Genomic DNA, 18,888 nt, shown 5'->3' with positions numbered 1-18,888 from the left:
AGTCAAATGCTTTTTGCATGTTTGTTTCTCCACAAGTTTGTGGCAGAAAGTCCAACTGAAGGCAAATGATGTGCACTTTCTCCCCAAATAATAACTCAATTTGAAAGTTTTCTTCTTTGTTTTGTAGGTTTTTTTTTTGTTGTTGTTGTTGTTTTTTTTTTTTTTTTTTTTTGTTTTTTTGTGTGTTTTTTTTTTGTTTTTTTTTTTTTTTTTTTTTTTTTTTTTTTTTTTTTTTGCTATAGGGTGCGTGTGCTCGCCAGACAGAGACAGACAGAGAGACAGAAAGCGAGAAATCAACCCCCCCCGGGAGGGATGGCCATGCCGTAATCCCTTCTCCTCCGTTCTCCTCTTGGGATCTTGGGCATGCATGCACACGCGCCCAGCATGAGTTTTAAGCCACTGGGTCCGGGATGCAAACCACGGTTGAGTACATGGGAGTCCAGCGACATAGCTATTACGCTAACTGCTGATCCCTGTTTTGTAGTTTTTTGTTTAAATTTAATTTTCACATAGTGGAAGGAGTGAGAAACTGGAGCTTTTTCTAAAGCCCTTGATATCAGTCGAAGGAGATGCAAATCCTCTTACAGAGAAACCACAGGGCACTGGCTGTTAGTCTTGGTTCCCTAGCAAAAATATCTCTTTGGGTCCTTCCAATGATTGAGAATGTTTTGTCACACTAAGTGATGCTCATGTACTCCTATTAGGTGTCCTGTGCCAAACTCCACAAGATGCCAAGAGATGACCCTCACTTCGTCTATGGTTACTCTAGGAAGGGGCATGACCGCTCCCACATCACAGCTGAAGAGTAAGTTCAAAACTAGGCCCAGAGGGGTTCCCAATTGCTGACAAAGCCTGCTGACTTCCAGCAGCACATGCCTGTTTGTCAGTATCCCCCGTGCTTCTTCTGAGTGTAAACCCTTGCAACAAGGTGAAGAGACCTTGTGGTCCTACGAGGGACTCACTCAAACTTCTCTGAGGGCAAACAGCCAGGGAGCTAGGAGAGGTAAACAGCTAGCTCTTCTGTGTTCTTGGCTCTTGGGCTTTAACTAGATTTCCAAATGGAAAAACATCTACCTGGAATCCCGATGCCTCTTTCTCAAGCCTCATTCTGTCTACTCCAATCAGGCTCCTGAAGGTGGTTTGCAGACAGAATAAAAACAATTTGCCAATAAGCCAGTGAGGACGAAAGGTAGATAATTGAGATTCAACCTACAGATGACTTCAGGATGAAGAAGATTATAATCTTCGCTTCATAATTTTATTCCAACGAAAGGCATTTAGTGTTTAAGCATTTATCAATTAAGGATTTCTACGTAGTGAACACTTTATTCTGGTCCAAGATACTTCATATCTTTGAAAAGCTCACAACCTTGTGGGAGATTTAGGCTCACAACCTTCTGAGAAACTTTAGCAAATATAAGTCCTGTAAGGGAACCAGGAGGCCACAGGGACACATTCTGCATGTCCTAGAAGTGGGGAAGAGTATGGTTGTGGGAGGGGAGGCTCCACCCTCTGCATGGAAACTCTACCAGGACAAGAAACCAGGTTTGTTTTTGGACCATCTCTCATGTAGTCTGTCCTGAATGCACTACAAATCTACTCTCTTTTTGGAAAGAGCTGCTAAAAAAATACTTATTATTACTATTTTTTTTTAATATCAGAGGATGCATGCATGAGAGGGAGAGGGAGAGAAAGCGCCCTCCAATGGGACCTGGTCACTTTGTGATCCCTTTTCTTCCATCCTTTTCCGTCAGAATTTGGGCACCTGCACATGTGCTCAGGGTGTTTTCATGCTGCTGGGGATGGGACTCAAACAATAGTTGGCCATGTAGGATCTAGGTCCCTATGCACAGCACTTAACCCCTGAGCTATGGGGCCGGCCCCAGTTGAAAATTTCTGATAGAGTCCATTAGCAGCAACAAGCAAGATGTGGAATCCATCAAAGGCACTGAGGAAGAATTCAGCCTGTGAGTATCTTTTCAAAAGATCTGAATGGATTTGCTAATATATCTGCTTGGTCAATTGTGAATGGCAATATCTTCTAACAAAATGCCGTATGAGTCAAAATATGGCCTTGCAGGGACAGGAGTACATTGCACATGGTGTTAGGATATTTCAGCTACTGTATTATGACTCAACAGACTCTTCTGTAAAGTGTAAATTTATTTCTCATTGATATAATCGTCCAAGAGTAAAAAGTTCCAAGCCTGTCAGTTTGCCTCTTCTGGTTATTCCCCTTGGACGTTGCCTTTGTCTACATGCGTGAAGATGGTCCACCATGATCTCCATGTCTCACCAACGGAAAGGAGGAGGTGATGGAGTGGCGAGGACCATTCCTTTCAAGTGACACACATCCCTTCTGCCTCCCTCTCACACTGACACTCTGAACCTGTCTGTGAAGAAAGAGACCACTGGGTACAAGGAACATCATCATCTTCTACAGGGGAGTAAAAGAGATCAGTCCAGAAAACAACTAACCAGCCCACCAATATCAGGACGCATTCCTCTGTGAAAGGTCCCTACTTACCTGCAAGCACGACAGGGTTGAGGTAGGGAACTGGGGACATCTTTGTTGGAGTAATGCATCTCTAAGTTTCTCTGAGGATATTTATCCTTCTCACAATTGTGCCATCAGAGAGAATGAGGAATAATAATGGAAAGTAAGTTTCCACACTCAGCCAGCTAAAAAAAAGGACACCCACCTGCTTTGAATATTATCTGTTTCTTTGAAACCTCAATGGAGTGAGGTTTTCACAGCTGAGTGATTATAAGTCATCCATGGGGCTGGTTAAAGTGCATACTCCCAGGTGCCACCACCCAAAAAGCTGGATTTGGTGAGTCAGGGCTGGGCCCCAGGACCTGCACTCTAAAGTACATCTCAGGTGATTCTGCTACACGTGGTGTCTGGTGACACTCTGAGGAGCCCCACTATGCTGGAGTGTCTGCAGACTCTGCCGCTTTTGTCTCACTAATTTGGGTGTGTTGTGAGTGCAACATGATTATGCATGAAAGGTGAGAACAGAGCTCTGTCTGTGTCAAGACGTTCAAAGGGATGACCACAGGGTAAAATTGGAGCACAGGACTGCTGGGAATTGAATCAGCTGCCTTCGGTCATGAGAGCCATTGAATTCTCCTTGTGACAGCTTCATTTTAGGAGAGTAATTGTGCAGGCCTGGGTGATAGGAGAACTACGTCTGGTCCAAATCTTACTGCTTATTTGCTGGTATCTAATGTTGATTGATGTGAATGCTGGTTCAGCCACTAATTTTGCAACTCTGGGCCTAGTACAGCTGTTAAATACACATCATATCTGCCTCAGAGGATCGTTGTGTGGACGAAATAAATGCATATATGTGAGGTGCTTAGCAAAGTGCCTGGCACAAACTGGTGTTCAATGAATGGTAGTCACTATGGTAGAAATGATGTTGAGGAATCTTGGGAGGTCTCAGCTTTGTGATCTCTAAAATGGGTGGATGAACATAAATAATTGGGTCAGAGATTTCACTGTCACCCCTTGGGTCCCTCCATCCAGTGTGAAGACAGACAGGACAGGCTTGATGTCTCAGCAGCTCTGAGATGAAGACGGTCTGGTAGGAGATATTAGACAAATGTTTCTTCAGGAGAAGCCTCAGTTCAACCTTGTTTCTCTTACCTCTGCTCAGTTTCTTGTAAATGCCTCCAGCTCTGCAGAACCTTTCTTAGCAAGTTGACAACCACAGATAGCAGACTCAGTACTCTCAATTTTGATCATGCTGCATTGTGGAAAATCCGGCAGACTCAGCTAGTTGACAATTTTTTTACAACCCCATGCCAGTTTTCAGGACCTCTGTAGTAGTTGTAATGCTTCTCTGGGGTTCCTGAACACAGGGTCCAAGAGCCTGGTTTAGGTCCCCAGATTTGTATCCTGCTGCTCAGGATCAGATCCTTCTCATCAAGGGATATTACAGCCTTGCTCTAGGTCCAGCTCAGACACAGTTCCCCGGGGCTATAAGGAGAGAAAGGAAAGAGTTTTGAGCAGAGTGGCACAAACATGGTTGAGACACACTCGGGTTCAAATCCTAGCCCTGTTGTGTACTGGCTCTATACGACCACCACCAAGTCACTTACCCTTTGTATTTATTTCCTCATCTGTAAAATGCAGATGATAAATGGTATCTACCTTACAGGGTAATTATGAGAATTGAATAAAATCAGTGCTTAGTACAACAGCTGGCTTATAGCACATGTTTGGTTGATAATAATTTGACACAACAGAGACCAAGGTAGGGAGGGCTAGTCCTTTGGCATAAGGGAGCCAACTCCCACATGGCTAGCACTGTGGTTCAAATTCTGGCCCTACCAGCTTGTAAAAGTATGCTAGGCATGTGTGTGTGTGTGTATACCTCTAAAACATGATGGGATGAAGAGACAGATGAGAAGGGATTATGGCATGACCATTCCCTATGGGGGAGTGCTGTCTCCCTCTCTCTCCCTGTCTCTGTATTTTTTTTTAAAGTATGTTTTAACTTTATTTTATTTATTTTAATTTGACTAGAGAGAGAGAGAGAGAGAGAGAGAGAGAGAGAGAGAGGGAAAGTGAGAAAGCAAGCCACCAGGTTCAGGACTCAAACCGCGGTCAGCCACATGGGAGTCCAGCACCCTTAACCACCACACCACCTGTTGGCCCTCCCTGTCTCTGTTTCTCTTAGGTGACCACCTGCACCCTCTGGCAAAAAAGTGGGGAGGGAACTGACTAAGGGAAAATGCTTTAAAACAGCCATGATGAGAAGGTAATTCGGTCCCCCAAAATATATTGCCCACATAGTTACTATGGCACCTTTTGTGCTTCTGCTCTGTGACACCTGACAAGCTCCTAGACAAGGACCTGTCCCTAGATACAAGTGTTGGAGGTCCAGCGGGGTGCTCAGTATTGGTGGTGGGAACTATTTGGGGACTGGGAGGTGCTGCTCTGGACTGTCAAAACCCATAGGAAGAAACCAAAAGGTTACACTGCTGGACTCCCATGTAGTCAACCACAGTTTGAGTCCTGGACCTGTCAACTTAAAACTCACGCCAGGCGAATGTGAGTGCATGCTCACCCAAGATCCCAAGAGGAGAAGAGATTGTGGCTTGGTCTCCCTGGTGGGGGAGTGGGGTGATTTCTCACTTTCTATCTTTCTAGTGAGCACATGTACCCTATAGCAAACATCTCTTGGAAAAAAAGGAATACAAACCCATAGGAGGGGAGAAGACAGATTTATGTTTCTTCACAATCTGGAACACCGTTTATGTGCCAAATTGAATTTGTTTATCTCTTGGGCCAGGGCCGCTGGGATTGGTATCCTGATAGTGATCCTGGGAGTTTTACTGCTCATTGGCTGCTGGTATTGTAGAAGACGAAGAGGGTACAGAACTTTGACGGTTTGTATAGTTCCCACTACTGGGATCTTTCCAGATGCAAGACCCTCTTTTTCTCTGAATTTCTGAGGAGTAGGATAACATTTTAATGGTCATTTCTAGCTCCAATTCCTGCTTTTGATAAATTGCTACCTTGTACTTCTTGCAGCTCTTCTTTTGCCTCTGTCTAGGCATGAGCCCTAAGCCGGAACTTGCCCTATCTCTTCATTTTAACTCACAGCCAACTGAGCACTTGCCGTTGTGTGTAGCCGAAAGTCCTGTGGTTTAGAGGCATAGGGAAGGGGCTTGTGGACTTCTTGTACAGCAAACAGTAGCATGCTGGACACTTCAGATCTTGCCAATCCTTCTGGGGATTCTCACTGACTCTGTTGCTTCATTTAGTGGCTTGCTCCTCCTATCTTGCTTCTTCACCCCTTCCCTCCTCAGTGATCTGGACATCTCAGTTTCTTCTAACTCTGTTATATTAAGCTGCTCAGGCTATCCTTAAGCCCTCTAGACATCAGTGCAATCCTTCAGCAGCACAAAGGGTCACTGATTTCTTAAAATAGCTCTATCCTCCTTAGATAGGCAATGTGGCTTTCTGTTTTTTTTTGTTTATTTGTTTGTTTTTAATTTGCCAGAGGGTGCATCACTCAACGGAGTGGGACAAAGAAACAGAGAGAGAGAGAGAGAGAGATAGAGAGAGAGAGAGAGAGAGAGAGAGAGAGAAAGAGAACACTCCCCAATGGCACACGGTCACACCACAATCCCTCCTTCTCCTGTTTCCATCCTGTTGGGATTTAGGGCACATGCATGGATCCCATGTAGTTTTCAAGCCACCAGAGGCCAGGATTCAACACATGATGGGCCATGTTGGATCTGGCTCCCTGTCAGACCAAGGACCATCTTGGCCAATATGATTCTAATAGTATTTTCAACTCTTTATTCAAACAAGCAGGAAGCTAATACAGAGTCACTGTTGTCTTCTGGCATCAGGATCTTCTATGAGTGGGAAACGACGGAGTCTATAAACTATAAAAACTGCAGGTTTTAGCAGCCTTGCTTCAAAGCCAACTAGTACTTCAAAATTTAAGAAGCCAAAGGCATCCTCCATAGTGAGTGATGGAACAAAAAGAGAGTTGCAACTTTCTCTCTGTTCTTACAGATCTGAAAAATTTGTAGGTTGATGTATAACAAAAAAATTTACCTTTACAAAAAGTGTTGAAAAGCCTTATTCCCCATTCATAAGAATTTCATTCCAAGGAAAAGGTCCTATGGAGAGTTGCTATAGGTAGGGGTTTGGAGCTTGCAGTCTGATGAGAAAGAGAAGGCGAGAGATCCCACTTTGAATTCTTCCCCTCCTTGCCAGGAATCTTGGGCAGCCTTGTGTCTCCTTAATGCTTATCTTGCCAGAATGCCACAAATACAAGCTGTAAAAAGCAGGGCAAATTTGACACACACATCACACAGAGCCCGCTAGTGTGTTGATATTTAGAGGGAAGGAGGAGAAGTCCCTGCGACTGAACAAGACTCCAAAGCAATACCAGAGGAAAGACTTGGGTTAGAGTCAGGGATAAAACTCCAGTTCATATGACATTTATTTCTCTGTAGCTGAATACAACAGGTTAGTAGGGGAGGAACTTTGTCTCTGGTCTCAGAATACCATTTGTACCTCTAGCAAGGGGTTATCACATTTTTCTGTAGTTGCTTATTTACTTTTTGCCTCTTCCACTCCATCCCTTTCCCTCCATTATTAACCAGGACAGAGAATATTTCTTATGCATCTTTGTACCTTCAGTGTCTAGCATTGTGCCTAGCACACAGCAGTCATTCAAAATTATCTGGCATCAGGATTTGGACTCATTTTCTGCCACCGATTGCTTGACATGCTTAGGTTTTAACTTCTCCAAGCCCCTTTAGCTCTATTCTACACCTAGACATGGTAGAAACACATATGCTATAACAACATATATCAGTTTTTTTATTTAATACATACTTCTATTTGTATTGAATTGTCAATGGTTTTTATTTCAAAAACAATGTTTTTGTCTTTCAAAGAGTAAAAGCTATCCAAACACAATAGATTGGTACCCATTTTCTTACAACCCAGAATTATTAACTTGATGACACTGGATACAAAGACATTTTTTTCTCCTTTTTGCTTCAATGCTCTCATCTTAAATTAACTCATTTGAAGAATAATAGAGTCTTAATGCGGTGTGCTCAGACACTGAACATTTTGCTCAGGAAGGTTCAAGTTCAACCTTCCATGCCTCCATTCCTCTAGGTCTCGATCAGTGATTTGCAGAGTTCCTGAAATTTTTATGACAGAGACATGTGTTTAAATTCCCTGGTCTTCCTAGTGCTTCAAAGTGCTATCATATTTATTTTTAAAATTAATATTAAAATCTTATTTTGAGACTTTCATATCTCCAGAAACATCTGCATGGGAATCAGCAGTTTAACAAAATTAGGCAAACATGTAAAATAGTGCATTAAGTACTGCATTTAATTACATAATTATCTCCCTTTTTCTCTTTGGTGATTTTATTCCACTTTAAAGCAGAAGAAAGAACACAAATGACAAATTCAGTATCTGAATTACTCCAGCTTAAGTAGTCTTCTTTAAGCTTTGAAATGTCAACTTGCCAACTTTTATAGATCATAGAATGATAGGTTGGTTGAAATTTAGATCTCCCCAAATTCTCCCTCGGTGAACAATTCCCTTGAGCCCAAAAATCACCTCTGACAGGAAAAACTGCTTTTTGCAACATGTTTCTGCAGCAGAGAGTGGAAAATTATTTATAAGGAACTAGGCATTGATTTTGTTTTTTGCTTTTTTTAAGACAAGGCCTCACTGCCTTGTGACTCTCCTGCCTCAGTTTCTTGAGTAGCTGGAACACGGGCACGTGCCATCATGCCTGGTTCTTTCAGATCAGGTCTCACTATGTTACTCAGGTCTGCCTTTCAATCACTAGAATTACAAGTATACCACTATGCCCGATAGACCAGAAATCAAACTCAGGCTTGCACGTGGTTCCAGCCTACAGAGTACAACGTCATTGCAGCACATGCCACCGTGACTGGGTCTAGACGTTGGTTTTTATACTTACCAGCTTTATACCTTTACTTTGAAAGTAATTGATTTTCCAGTGTTAAACCAGCTTTGGAAGCCGGGGGTAAATCCCACTTGGTCATGGTAAATTATTTGTTTGTTTATTTTAATCTTTTTTGGAGAGAGACTTTTGCTATAGGACATGTGCGCTTGCTAGGGAGACAGAGAGAGACAGAGAGACAGAAAGTGAGAAGTCACTTCCCGGGGGAATGGCCATGCCACAGCCCCTCTCCTCCATTCTCCTCTCAGGATCTTGGGCACACATACAGACACGCCCAGCATGAGTTCCAAGCTGCCAGATCCAGGACTCGTACCATGGTTGACTACATGAAGTCCAGTGATGTAACCATTATGGCATCTGCTGGTCCCTATAATTCATTTTTTTAATGTATAGATTTTGCCACAGGGTGTGTGCACTCACTGAAGAGAGACAGAAGAGAGAGGGAAAGTGAGAAATCATCCCCCAGAGGAAATGGTCATGCTGCAATACCTACTTCTCCATTCTCTTCTTGGAATCTTGGGCACACATGCACGTGTGCTGGTGTTTTTCAAGATGCCAGGTCCAGGACTTGAACCATGCAGTTGGCCACCTGCCAGCCCTATAATTCTTCTTTACACATTGTTGGATTTGATTTATTAATATTTTGCTGAAGATTTTTGCATCTAGTTTCATGAGAAATACTGATCTTTAGTTTTCTTGTACTGTCTTTTTCTGGTTTTGGTATTAGGATAATGCCTGGCCTCCTGGAGTGAATCAGGATGTGTTTCTTTGCATTTATCTTTTGAAAGAGATTGCAGAGAATTATTAGAATTTATTCCTTAAATGTTTTGAAGAATTAATTCATGAATACATCTGGACCTGATGCTATTTTATAAGATTATGTATTATTGATTTAATTTTTATACTAGATAAAGGCCTATTCAGATGCCATATTTCTTTTTATATGAATTTTGGTAAATTGCATCTTTCAAAGGATTGTTACATTTCATCTACGTTTTCAAATTTGTGGGCATGGAATTCTTGATAGTATTCTTTGATATCCTTCTTTTATTGTTTTTTAAAGAGGTTTTCATCTTAGGGCATGTGTGCTCTCTGGAGAGAGAGAGAGAGATAGAGAGAGAGACAGACAGACACAGTGAGAGAGAGAGAAATCACACCCTAGAGGGGATGACAATGCTCCAATCGCCTCTCCTCTGTTCTCCTGGGATCTTTGGCATGCATGCACATGTGCCTGGCATGATTTTAAAGTCACCAAGTCCAGAACTCAAACTGGACCACGTGGGAGTCTAGCGATGTAACTACTACACCATCTGCTGGTCCTGTTGATTATTTATTTATTTATTTTTTTAAGAGTGATTTTTGCTTTAGGGTGTGTGTGCTTGCCAAAGAGAGAAAGAGAGACAGAAAACAAGAAATCACCCTGCTAGTCCCTTAATTATCTTTTTTTTTTTCATAACCTGTCATTTGGTTTTTAATTATTTAAGCCTTATGATGGCACAATTTACAAATCTATGCTGATGTTGTATCTCCTCTACTTTAATCCTTCTAATAAATTGGCAAAAACATCATTACCAATTACACATAGACAGTAGTTCTTTAGTTTCTATGTGGTTTTAAACAGTTGGCTAATCATCCTGAAATATAACTTAGTCTGACTTAGATAATAGAATTCAAAGGTAAAATTTAACATGTTACTAAATCTTGTCACACTGACTTTCAAAAGCATCTGACCTTACAAATCATTTATAAAGCATGTAAAGTGTTACATATTCTGTATTTGATAGTATACACAAACCACATTAAAATGTCTTTCAATAAGTAAAAGGCAGTGTTTTGGATACAGGAGAATTCTTTTTTGGGGGGAGAGGTTTTTGCTATAGGGTGCATGCACTCGCCAAATAGACAGAGAGAGACAGAGAGACAGAAAGTGAGAAATCACCCCCCGGGGGGATAGCCCCAGTGTGAGTTTTAAACCACCGGGTCCCGGACTAAAACCACAGTCGACTACATGGGAGTCCAGTGACATAGCCATTATGTTAACTGCTGGTCCCAGATACAGGGGAATTCTAATTAGACTAGCAGAGTTATGACAAAATATATAATGTAGACATCACTACCTTAACTTCAGTCCTTGCCTTTAACAGGTTAATGAATACAAATTAAAACACAAGCAAGTCTGCTTGGTTTTTAGAAGTAAAGGAATTTCTCCAGCATTTATATATTCATATAACCAATTACATATAAGCCTAAATTAAAAAAAAATCTCCAGTAGGTTTTGAGACGTCATTCACCATCTGTGTAGAAAGATGAACATCACTAATGAATTACCAATTATATATATTTTTAAATATAAGGTCCATTTATTTTTTTTGTTTGTTTAGAATTATTTTATTTAACTTTATTTATTTATTTATTTTAATTAGATCAGAGAGGGACAGTATGAAAGAAAGGGAGAGAGAAAACGTGAGAAAGCAAGCCACCAGGTCCAGAACTTGAACCGCGGTCGGCCATATGAGAGTCTAGCACCTTTAACTACGATGCCACCTGCCAGCCCCAAGGTCCATATAATTTTTAAGTATATTAGCAAGATGTTTCCATTTAATCACACAGTGCATTCTCACAGTACAGCCAAGAGAGTCGCACATACATCAATGGCCACCAAAATGTAAATATGAATACATCTGCATACATCTCTCCTTTTATGCTTCCTTCTGCTCCTCTGATGCCAACCTAACGGGCAAGTCCTATTATACACTGCTCAGTGATGGCTAACCAACTTCATGTCCAACATGCATCTTTCCTATGAATTATAACTAAGATATTTACAAACTGACTAATTCACTAGCTCTACTTTTTATCATACGTTGCCACTTTGGTACCTCTAGAAAGCTTAGATGCTACAAAATAATCTTTGTCCACAATAAAAGATACTTACCAAAACTGTACATATGGACAAATTATGTCTTTAGAAAGGATAAACAGTGATAGCATTTACTGAGCTGAAATTACTATAAAAATTTTAAAAACCCAACAATATTCATTTAACCACAAGCCAGTCTTACTTAAATCAGGATTGTCCATCAAAACATCCTGTCAGCCATTCATGATCTGAGTTCTGGTGTAAGAGATCAATTAAAATTTGGTACACATAAAAAAAAAATTCTGTTTTGTCATAAATTTCTCGCTTTCTGCCTCTCTCTGTCTCTCCAGCAAGCACATGTGCCCTATACCAAAAATATATTTTTTAAAAAAGAATGATTTATTTATTTAATTCCATTTGTTATTATTGTTATTTTTGTAAATTTGACCAGAGAGAAACAGAAAGAGAGAAAGGGAAAGGGAGAAAGCAAGCCACCAGGTCCAGGACTTGAACCATGGTCAACCATGTGGGAATCCAGCACCTTCAACCACCACTCCTCCACCTGCTGGCCTTCAAAAATATCTCTTCAAAAAAAGTTTATTTTTTCTAAGGGGAGAAGAGTAACAGGCACCCTCAAAAGAGTCTCGTATTGCAATCCCCCCACCTCCCAGTCTTCTAGGATTATGTGTACGCACAGCATTGTTGTGGATGGACCCAGGATCTGCACCATGATCCTTCCCGAAGCTCCAGCATTGTCGAATAGTCTCCTACCATCTACACCACCACGACTGGGCCCCCATCCATTTACTTTTAATGTACATGTTTCTTTATATTTAAAGCGAGTTTCTTGTAGTTGAGTCTTAGTTTTTTTTTATTCAATCTGACAATCTTAATTGGTGCATTTAGACCACTGACATTCAAAGTGATTATTCACATAGTTGGAGTATTAGTTACTGTATTTGTTACCATTTTATATTTTTTTTGCCCTTGTTATTTGTTTCTCCCTTTGTCTTTCACTCTTTTTCTGCCTTTTGTGGTTTTAATTGAGCATCTTATGATACCGTTTTATCTCCTTCGTATATCAGTTATACTCTCCACCCCCATTTAAAAAAATAAAATATCTTATTGGTAAGTATATGGTTTCAATGTTGGTAATAAATTCACTTGAAAAGGAGACAGTAAACAAAAGAATAAATCTTTGCTAATCATCAGAAAATGTTTCCATCAGGGCTGTCACACAGAAAGCCAAAAATCACTGAGAGGCCAAATCTTAAGGAAATTCATCCTATTATTAGTCCATTTGGAATAGGTCCATAGTACCTGGAATCTGTAAAATTCTGCAGATTATCGCCTTCTAATCAAACATGCCCTGTTGGCACATAATTATGATTTTTAAAGAAATTTGACAATTTGAGTGGTGTGAACTTTGTCTCCTTCCAATCCCTGTTACTTCTTTGCAAATGTTTGATTTTGGATCACTTGGGCTTTTTGCAATTGCAATGATACTTCTTTGGATACCATAAAAATGTCAACTAAAATTTTCTGCAAAGACAATATCTGAATTTGGAACTGCAGGCTCCATTAATAGTCCAGAACACATGACACCACACCAACATATTTGAAAGCACAGTGAGCTATACAGTCATACTGCATTGTATAGCCAACAAGTCAACTCTGTAATATATCAATTTTTAGGGTAGTTGCAGGGCTTCTAGAATAAAACTCTAAAGTGTATCTCAAAGCATATGTAGGTGGGACCAGCAGTTGGCGTAACAGCTATGTTGCTGAACTACCATGTAGTCGACCGTGGTTCGAGTCCCAGACCGGGTGGCTTAAACTCACGCCGGGCGCATGTGCGTGCGTGCCCAAGATCCCGAGGAGAATGGAGGAGAAGGGATTGTGGCATGGTCATCCCCCCTGGGGGTGATTTCTCGCTTTCTGTCTCTCTGTCTCTCTCTGACTTTCTGGCAAACGCCTGCGCCCTATAGCAAAATCGTCTCCAAAAAAACAAACAAACAAACAAAAAAAAACCTTTGTAGGTGATCCATGGCTTCAGGATTCCTGGGCCACGCTGAAGTCTGCCGCCCAAGTGCCCCCACCCCCATTTTGAATGTTTTTTTCTTTTTTAGTGGTTGCCTTAGAGTTTGCAATACACATACATTGACAACTAATTCAAGCCAAATAACACTGTATCACTTCACAGGTAATGTTGGGTACCTTCCAGTAACAAAATAATCCTAATTCCTCACTCCTCTCCATCATTGCCATTCATTTCAATGACATGCAAGTATATATAAATAAGCATATATAATAAGAGATTATTGCTATTATTTTGAGCAAATTATCTGTAAATCAATTAAAAATAAGAAAGAGAAGTTATTTTACCTTTACTTATTCCTTCTTCGATGCTCTTCCTTTCTTTATATAGATCTGAGTCTCTGGTCTGTATTTTTTCTTTCTCTATAAAAAACTTTTCCTAGGGATCAGCAGATGGCGTGATGGCTATGTTGCTGGATTCCCATATAGTCGACAGTGGTTCGAGTCCCAGACCCAGTGGCTTAAACTCATGCTGGGTATGTGCGTGCGTGCCCAAGACCCCGAGAGGAGAATAGAGGAGAAGGGATTGTAGCGCGGTCATCTCCCTGGGGGGTGATTTCTTACTTTGTCTCTCTGTCTCTCTCCTGGAGAGCACACGTGCTCTATAGCAAAAAAACTCTCCCAAAACAAAAGTAAACAAACCAAAACAACTTTTCTTAGCATTTCTTGCGAGGAAGACTTACTGGCAAGAAAAATTCTCTCAAGTTTTATTTGCTTGAGAAAGTCTATTTCTCCTTCACGTTTGAGTGATAATTTCTCAAGAGGTTAATTTTACAGATTTATTCTTCTAAACTATCCATTGACTGACTACTGGATGCCAGGCACTGCACTAAGGCTTTACTTTTAGTTAATGCCCACAACAACTCTGAGAATTAGGGGTATTATCCTCCCATTTTGAGTGGATCAAAGAACTGGAATTCAGAGGTAAAGTGATTAGCTTGAGGACTCACAGCAAGTGACAGAACCTAGATTAAAACCCATTCTTTTATTTTAAGAATTATTTTATTTAACTTTATTTATTTTAATTTGACCACATAGGAAGAGAGAGAGAGAGAGAGAAAGTGAGAAAGCAAGTTGCTAGGTCCGGGACTCGAACCACAGTCAGCCATGTGGGAGTCCAACACCCCTAACCACCATGCCACCTACTGCCCCCAAAACCTATTCTTAAAATGTTGGGTTTTGGGATCAGCAGATGGTGTAATGGCTATGTTGCTGGACTCCCACATGGCTGACCGCAGTTCGAGTTCTGGACCTGGCAGCTGGAAACCCATGGTGGGTGTGTGCATGCGAATGCACAAAATCGAGAGGAGAATGGATTGTGGTGTGGTCATCCCCATTGGGGATAATTTCTCAGTTTCCATCTCTCTGTCTCTCCAGCAAGCACACGTGCCCTATAGCAAAAAAAAAAAAAAAGTTGTTTTTCTTCTTTTCTTTAATAGATTCAATTACTTCTTTTCATTCACTAACCTTTATGAATTTACATTTCAGGACAAAAGCCTTCATGCTGGTACTCAAAGTGCCTTAATGGGCAGATCATCACATGAAGAGGTTTATCATCAGGACAGCAAACTGCCTTTTCAAGAGAAAAACTGTCAATCTGCGGTAGGTTGAGATCCTGCATCTGGGTAATTTCATGAATGTCTGTTTTAACTCAAGTGAATAATATAACCACTTAAAGAGCAAGGACAAATTAAATGTACTTAATCCAAAAAGGAAACACAGAGGGTTTTTTTTTTGGTTTGTTGCCAGAGTGTGCGTGCACTTGCCAGACAAACAGGCAAACAGAGAGAGAAAGCACCCCCTTGTGGAATGCAGTCACACTACAATACCTTCCTCCGCCATTTCTCCACCCCGTCAGAAGCTCGGGCACGCACACACTGGCCTAGGGTGTTTTTCAAGCCACTTGGTCTGGAACACAAACCGGTCACCCATGAAGCCTCTGGCTCCCTATACACAGTTCTTACCACTGGTGGCCCAACACAAATTTTGTTAAATTGTATCTTTTCATACCCTAATTTTTCAGATTCATAGACAGCACCACATGTGAGATCCAAAGGAAGAAAGTGGTTCTGGATACAATATCTCTCTGTTTTGTGTTTTAGTTATATTTACTGTTTTCATGAATGTAGATATATACTGTCTAAGGAGGGAAAAAATCGCTTACCTTTCATTAATTGTACAGATACCTTAAACATAGTTGTTTCATTAAAGATGAAATATTGACATATATAATGTATACCCTATGTCTAAGACATAGTATGTGGGAAAGAATATGAATAGTTGATTAATACTGATTACATGTTGAAATAATATTTGATATATTTATTTATAAAACATATTATTAAGATTAATTTTACCGGGACTAGCAGCTGGCGTAACAGCTATGTCGCTGGACTCCCATGTAGTCGACTGTGGTTCGAGTCCTGGACCAAGCGGCTTAAACTCACGCTGGGTGTGTGTGCGTGTGTGCCCAAGATCCTGAGAGGAGAATGGAGAAGGAACTGCGGCATGGCCATCCCCGCTGGGGGGGATTTCTCACTTTCTCTCTGTCTCTCTCTGTCTTTCTGGCAAGCCCATGTGCCCTATAGCAAAAACCTCTCAAAAAAAAAAAAAAAAAGAGGTTAATTTTACCTTTTTTAGCTACTAGAAATTTAATAACTACACAGGTGGTCTGCACTGTATTTATTTTGCTAGAGAGCGTGTGCATTCTCCAGAGAGAGAGACAGACACAGAGAGAAGAGGAAAAAGCGCCCCCTCCCATGAGGAATGATCATTCTGCAACCTCTTTTCTTCTGCCTGTCCCTCCCTTTGGGATTTTGGACATGCATGCACATGCACTCAGCAGGTTTGCACTGTATTTCTATTAGACAGCATTGGTATAGATGCAGTATAGTATAATGGTTGCGAACATTGATGCTAAAGCCAAATTACCACGTTTGAGTCTTAGCTCCACAACTTACTAGTTGAGTGACCTTGGGCAAGTGACTTAACCTTTCTGTACCTCAGTTTCTCACTCTATAATGTGAAAAAAATAAAAATACTTCAGGAATTGACACATTCGTGCTCTGCTGGTAACGTCAATGTGCTTTTAGATACAACTATAAGGATCTATTTAGTAAAGAGGCAATGTGTAGTAGTGCTATAAACAGTTAAAGAATTCATGGGCCATGGGGCCAGCAGGTGACGTGGTGGTTAAGAATTCATGGGCCAGTAGGTGCTGTGGTGGTTAAAGCACTGGACTCACCCATGGTTTGAGTCCTGTACCTGGTGGCTTGCTTTCTCACTTTCCCTTTCTCTTTCTTTTTCTGGTCAAATTGAAAAGAAAAATGAATAATTCTTTAAAACATAAAAGAATTTGTTGTTAGGGACTGGCACTTTTGTTAACATGGATAATCCAAATATAAATAACCTTCTGAAATTTGGGGAAGCTCCTTAGTCCCATTTTTTTCTTCTCTTTCCCCCAACAATGTTTTTATATACACACTTGTGAACTTCAACAATTACTTCCTGGGGTGGAAATTAGGTGTTAACACTTTGAAGTTTCGGTTCACAGCAAAAGTATAAATATGATGCTATTTTGACTTACTCTTTTCCCAGAAGCATACACATTGTTGCCAAACTCACAATATTCCTTTCTCACTCTCACAGGTTCCCAATGCTCCACCTGCCTATGAGAAACTCTCTGCAGAACAGTCACCACCACCTTACTCACCTTAAGAGCCAGCAAGGCACCTGAGAAATGCTGAAATGATTTTCTTCACACTTTTGCTTAAACTTAATATAGACATCCAATATTGCTTTGAAATGCTGTAGGAACGATGTACATCACTTCTAATAATAAGCCAATGTTAAAGTTTTAGTGGGGTAACTAGCCAGTATTAATCAAGTGAGGAAATAATGATAAATATTAAATGGGAAAAACTTCAACAAACATTTAATGCATGATACTCTCTATGTGGGCCGTAATAGTAGTGAATATATGGTGTTATTTTCTGAGGGATAAAATTCAAGAGAGTGTTCTGGGGCAAACCAATTTATTTCTAATTAAAACCTGTCTAATTACTAACAAACTACTATTCGGATTTTCTTTTACTTTTTTTTGGTGGGGGGCGGGAGAGATTTTCACTATAGGGCACATGCGCTCGCCAGACAGAGAGAGACATAGAGACAGAAAGTGAGAAATCACCCCCCAGGGGGGATGGTCATGCCGCAATCCCTTCTCCTCCATTCTCCTCTCCGGATCTTGGGCACGCACACACACATGCCTGGCGTGAGTTTTAAGCCACTGGTCAGGGACGCGAACCGCGATCGACTACGTGGGAGTCCAGCGACATAGCCATTACGCTAACTGCTGGTTCCCGAGATTTTATTTTACTTTTATAGACCAGTCTCGCTCTGTCCCAATCCTCTTGCTTCATCCTCCTGAGTAGCTGGGACTACATCATATTCAACTTTCAGGGAGGGTTGGGAGTGGAACCCAGGCTTTATGTGGTCTCAGCCTTTTAAGTAGCAGCACCAACTTGTGTGTATTACCATGGCTGGGCTTCATATTCAGATTTTTGTAGAAGAAATCTCTTGGCCAGTACAAAGAATTGTTGTGTGAGCTATGAAGTATTCACAGAGGCTATCTTTAAAGATTTAAGACAAAAAACGGATTGACTTATTTAATCTGACCAGGAAAATGTTTATAATGTCTCTTTGTGTTCTAAAATCCCATGCTAGGGGCCAGCAGGTGGCGTGGTGGTTAAAGGTGCTGGACTCTCACACGGCTCACTGCAGTTCGAATCCTGAAACAGGCAACTTGCTTTCTTGCTTTCTCTTTCTCTGGTCAAATTAAAATAATAATAATGAAGTTAAAATAATTCTTTAATAAAATAAAATCCCATGCTATTATAATAATATTCTGTAAAGATGTAATATCTTAAATAATAAAATGTAGATTTAATTATTTACATTTCACAAGGATCAATGCTATCATAATGATAAGACTTTTCTGTTAACCCAGAAAGTGGTATAAGAATTTAAATAAGAAAAACTATTGTAGTTTGGCTGATGTATTTTAAGACAGCTGCCTTAAATGGCCCATTGGCAGTTTAACTCCTTTGAGTTCCCAAATCCCTCTCTCAAGGTCATACAGCAGGTGACCAGCAGATGACATAATGGTTATGTAGAGGGACTCCCACGTAGTTGACCACAGTCTGAGTCCCAGACTCGGAGGTTTAAAACTCATGCTGGGTGTGTGTGCATGCGTGCCCAAAATCCCAAGAGAAGAATGAAGTAAAAGGGATGGTGTGGCATGGCCATCCCCCTGGGGGGTGACTTCTTGCTTTCTGTCTCTCTTTGTGTCTCTGGCGAGTGCTCATGCCCTATAGCAAAAATTTCTCTTAAAAAGGACAGAAGAAATCATAAAGGGTTAGAGATTCTAGGATGGTGTTATTA

General features: G+C 40.8%; 1 protein-coding gene, 2 long non-coding RNA genes and 1 pseudogene across 3 annotated transcripts; 1 reads left to right on the top strand and 3 right to left on the bottom strand.

The window, feature by feature from the left end:
• Positions 1–438: 438 nt before the first annotated feature.
• Positions 439–17,336, top strand: MLANA (melan-A). The gene is made up of 4 exons (XM_006152416.3): positions 439–805; positions 5,304–5,400; positions 14,938–15,051; positions 17,098–17,336. The coding sequence occupies exons 1-4, from the start codon at positions 729–731 to the stop codon at positions 17,164–17,166; spliced, it is 357 nt and encodes a 118-aa protein (XP_006152478.1). The 5' UTR covers positions 439–728; the 3' UTR covers positions 17,167–17,336.
• Positions 2,149–3,790, bottom strand: LOC114008527 (uncharacterized). The gene is made up of 2 exons (XR_003550046.1): positions 3,653–3,790; positions 2,149–2,393 (listed from the first exon to the last, which is right to left on the bottom strand). It is a non-coding gene; the product is annotated as an uncharacterized LOC114008527 (long non-coding RNA).
• Positions 3,806–7,335, bottom strand: LOC114008528 (uncharacterized). The gene is made up of 3 exons (XR_003550047.1): positions 7,169–7,335; positions 6,584–6,806; positions 3,806–3,985 (listed from the first exon to the last, which is right to left on the bottom strand). It is a non-coding gene; the product is annotated as an uncharacterized LOC114008528 (long non-coding RNA).
• Positions 12,554–13,017, bottom strand: LOC106735287 (mitochondrial inner membrane protease subunit 1 pseudogene; annotated as a pseudogene).
• Positions 17,337–18,888: the final 1,552 nt, after the last annotated feature.

Source organism: Tupaia chinensis, unplaced genomic scaffold (assembly GCF_000334495.1).
Source record: "Tupaia chinensis unplaced genomic scaffold, TupChi_1.0 Scaffold000354_1, whole genome shotgun sequence".
In the NCBI taxonomy this organism is placed as follows: Eukaryota; Metazoa; Chordata; class Mammalia; order Scandentia; family Tupaiidae; genus Tupaia; species Tupaia belangeri.
Note: the sequence above shows the minus strand (reverse complement) of the source record. Positions and strands in the feature narration are given on the sequence as shown.

Coding starts and splice junctions, on each gene's coding strand:
- MLANA (XM_006152416.3), top strand. CDS start 729: ATGCCAAGAGATGACCCTCACTTCGTCTATGGTTACTCTAGGAAGGGG. Junction 5,401..14,937: donor GAGGGTACAGAACTTTGACG/GTTTGTATAGTT, acceptor TTTACATTTCAG/GACAAAAGCCTTCATGCTGG. Junction 15,052..17,097: donor AGAAAAACTGTCAATCTGCG/GTAGGTTGAGAT, acceptor TCACTCTCACAG/GTTCCCAATGCTCCACCTGC.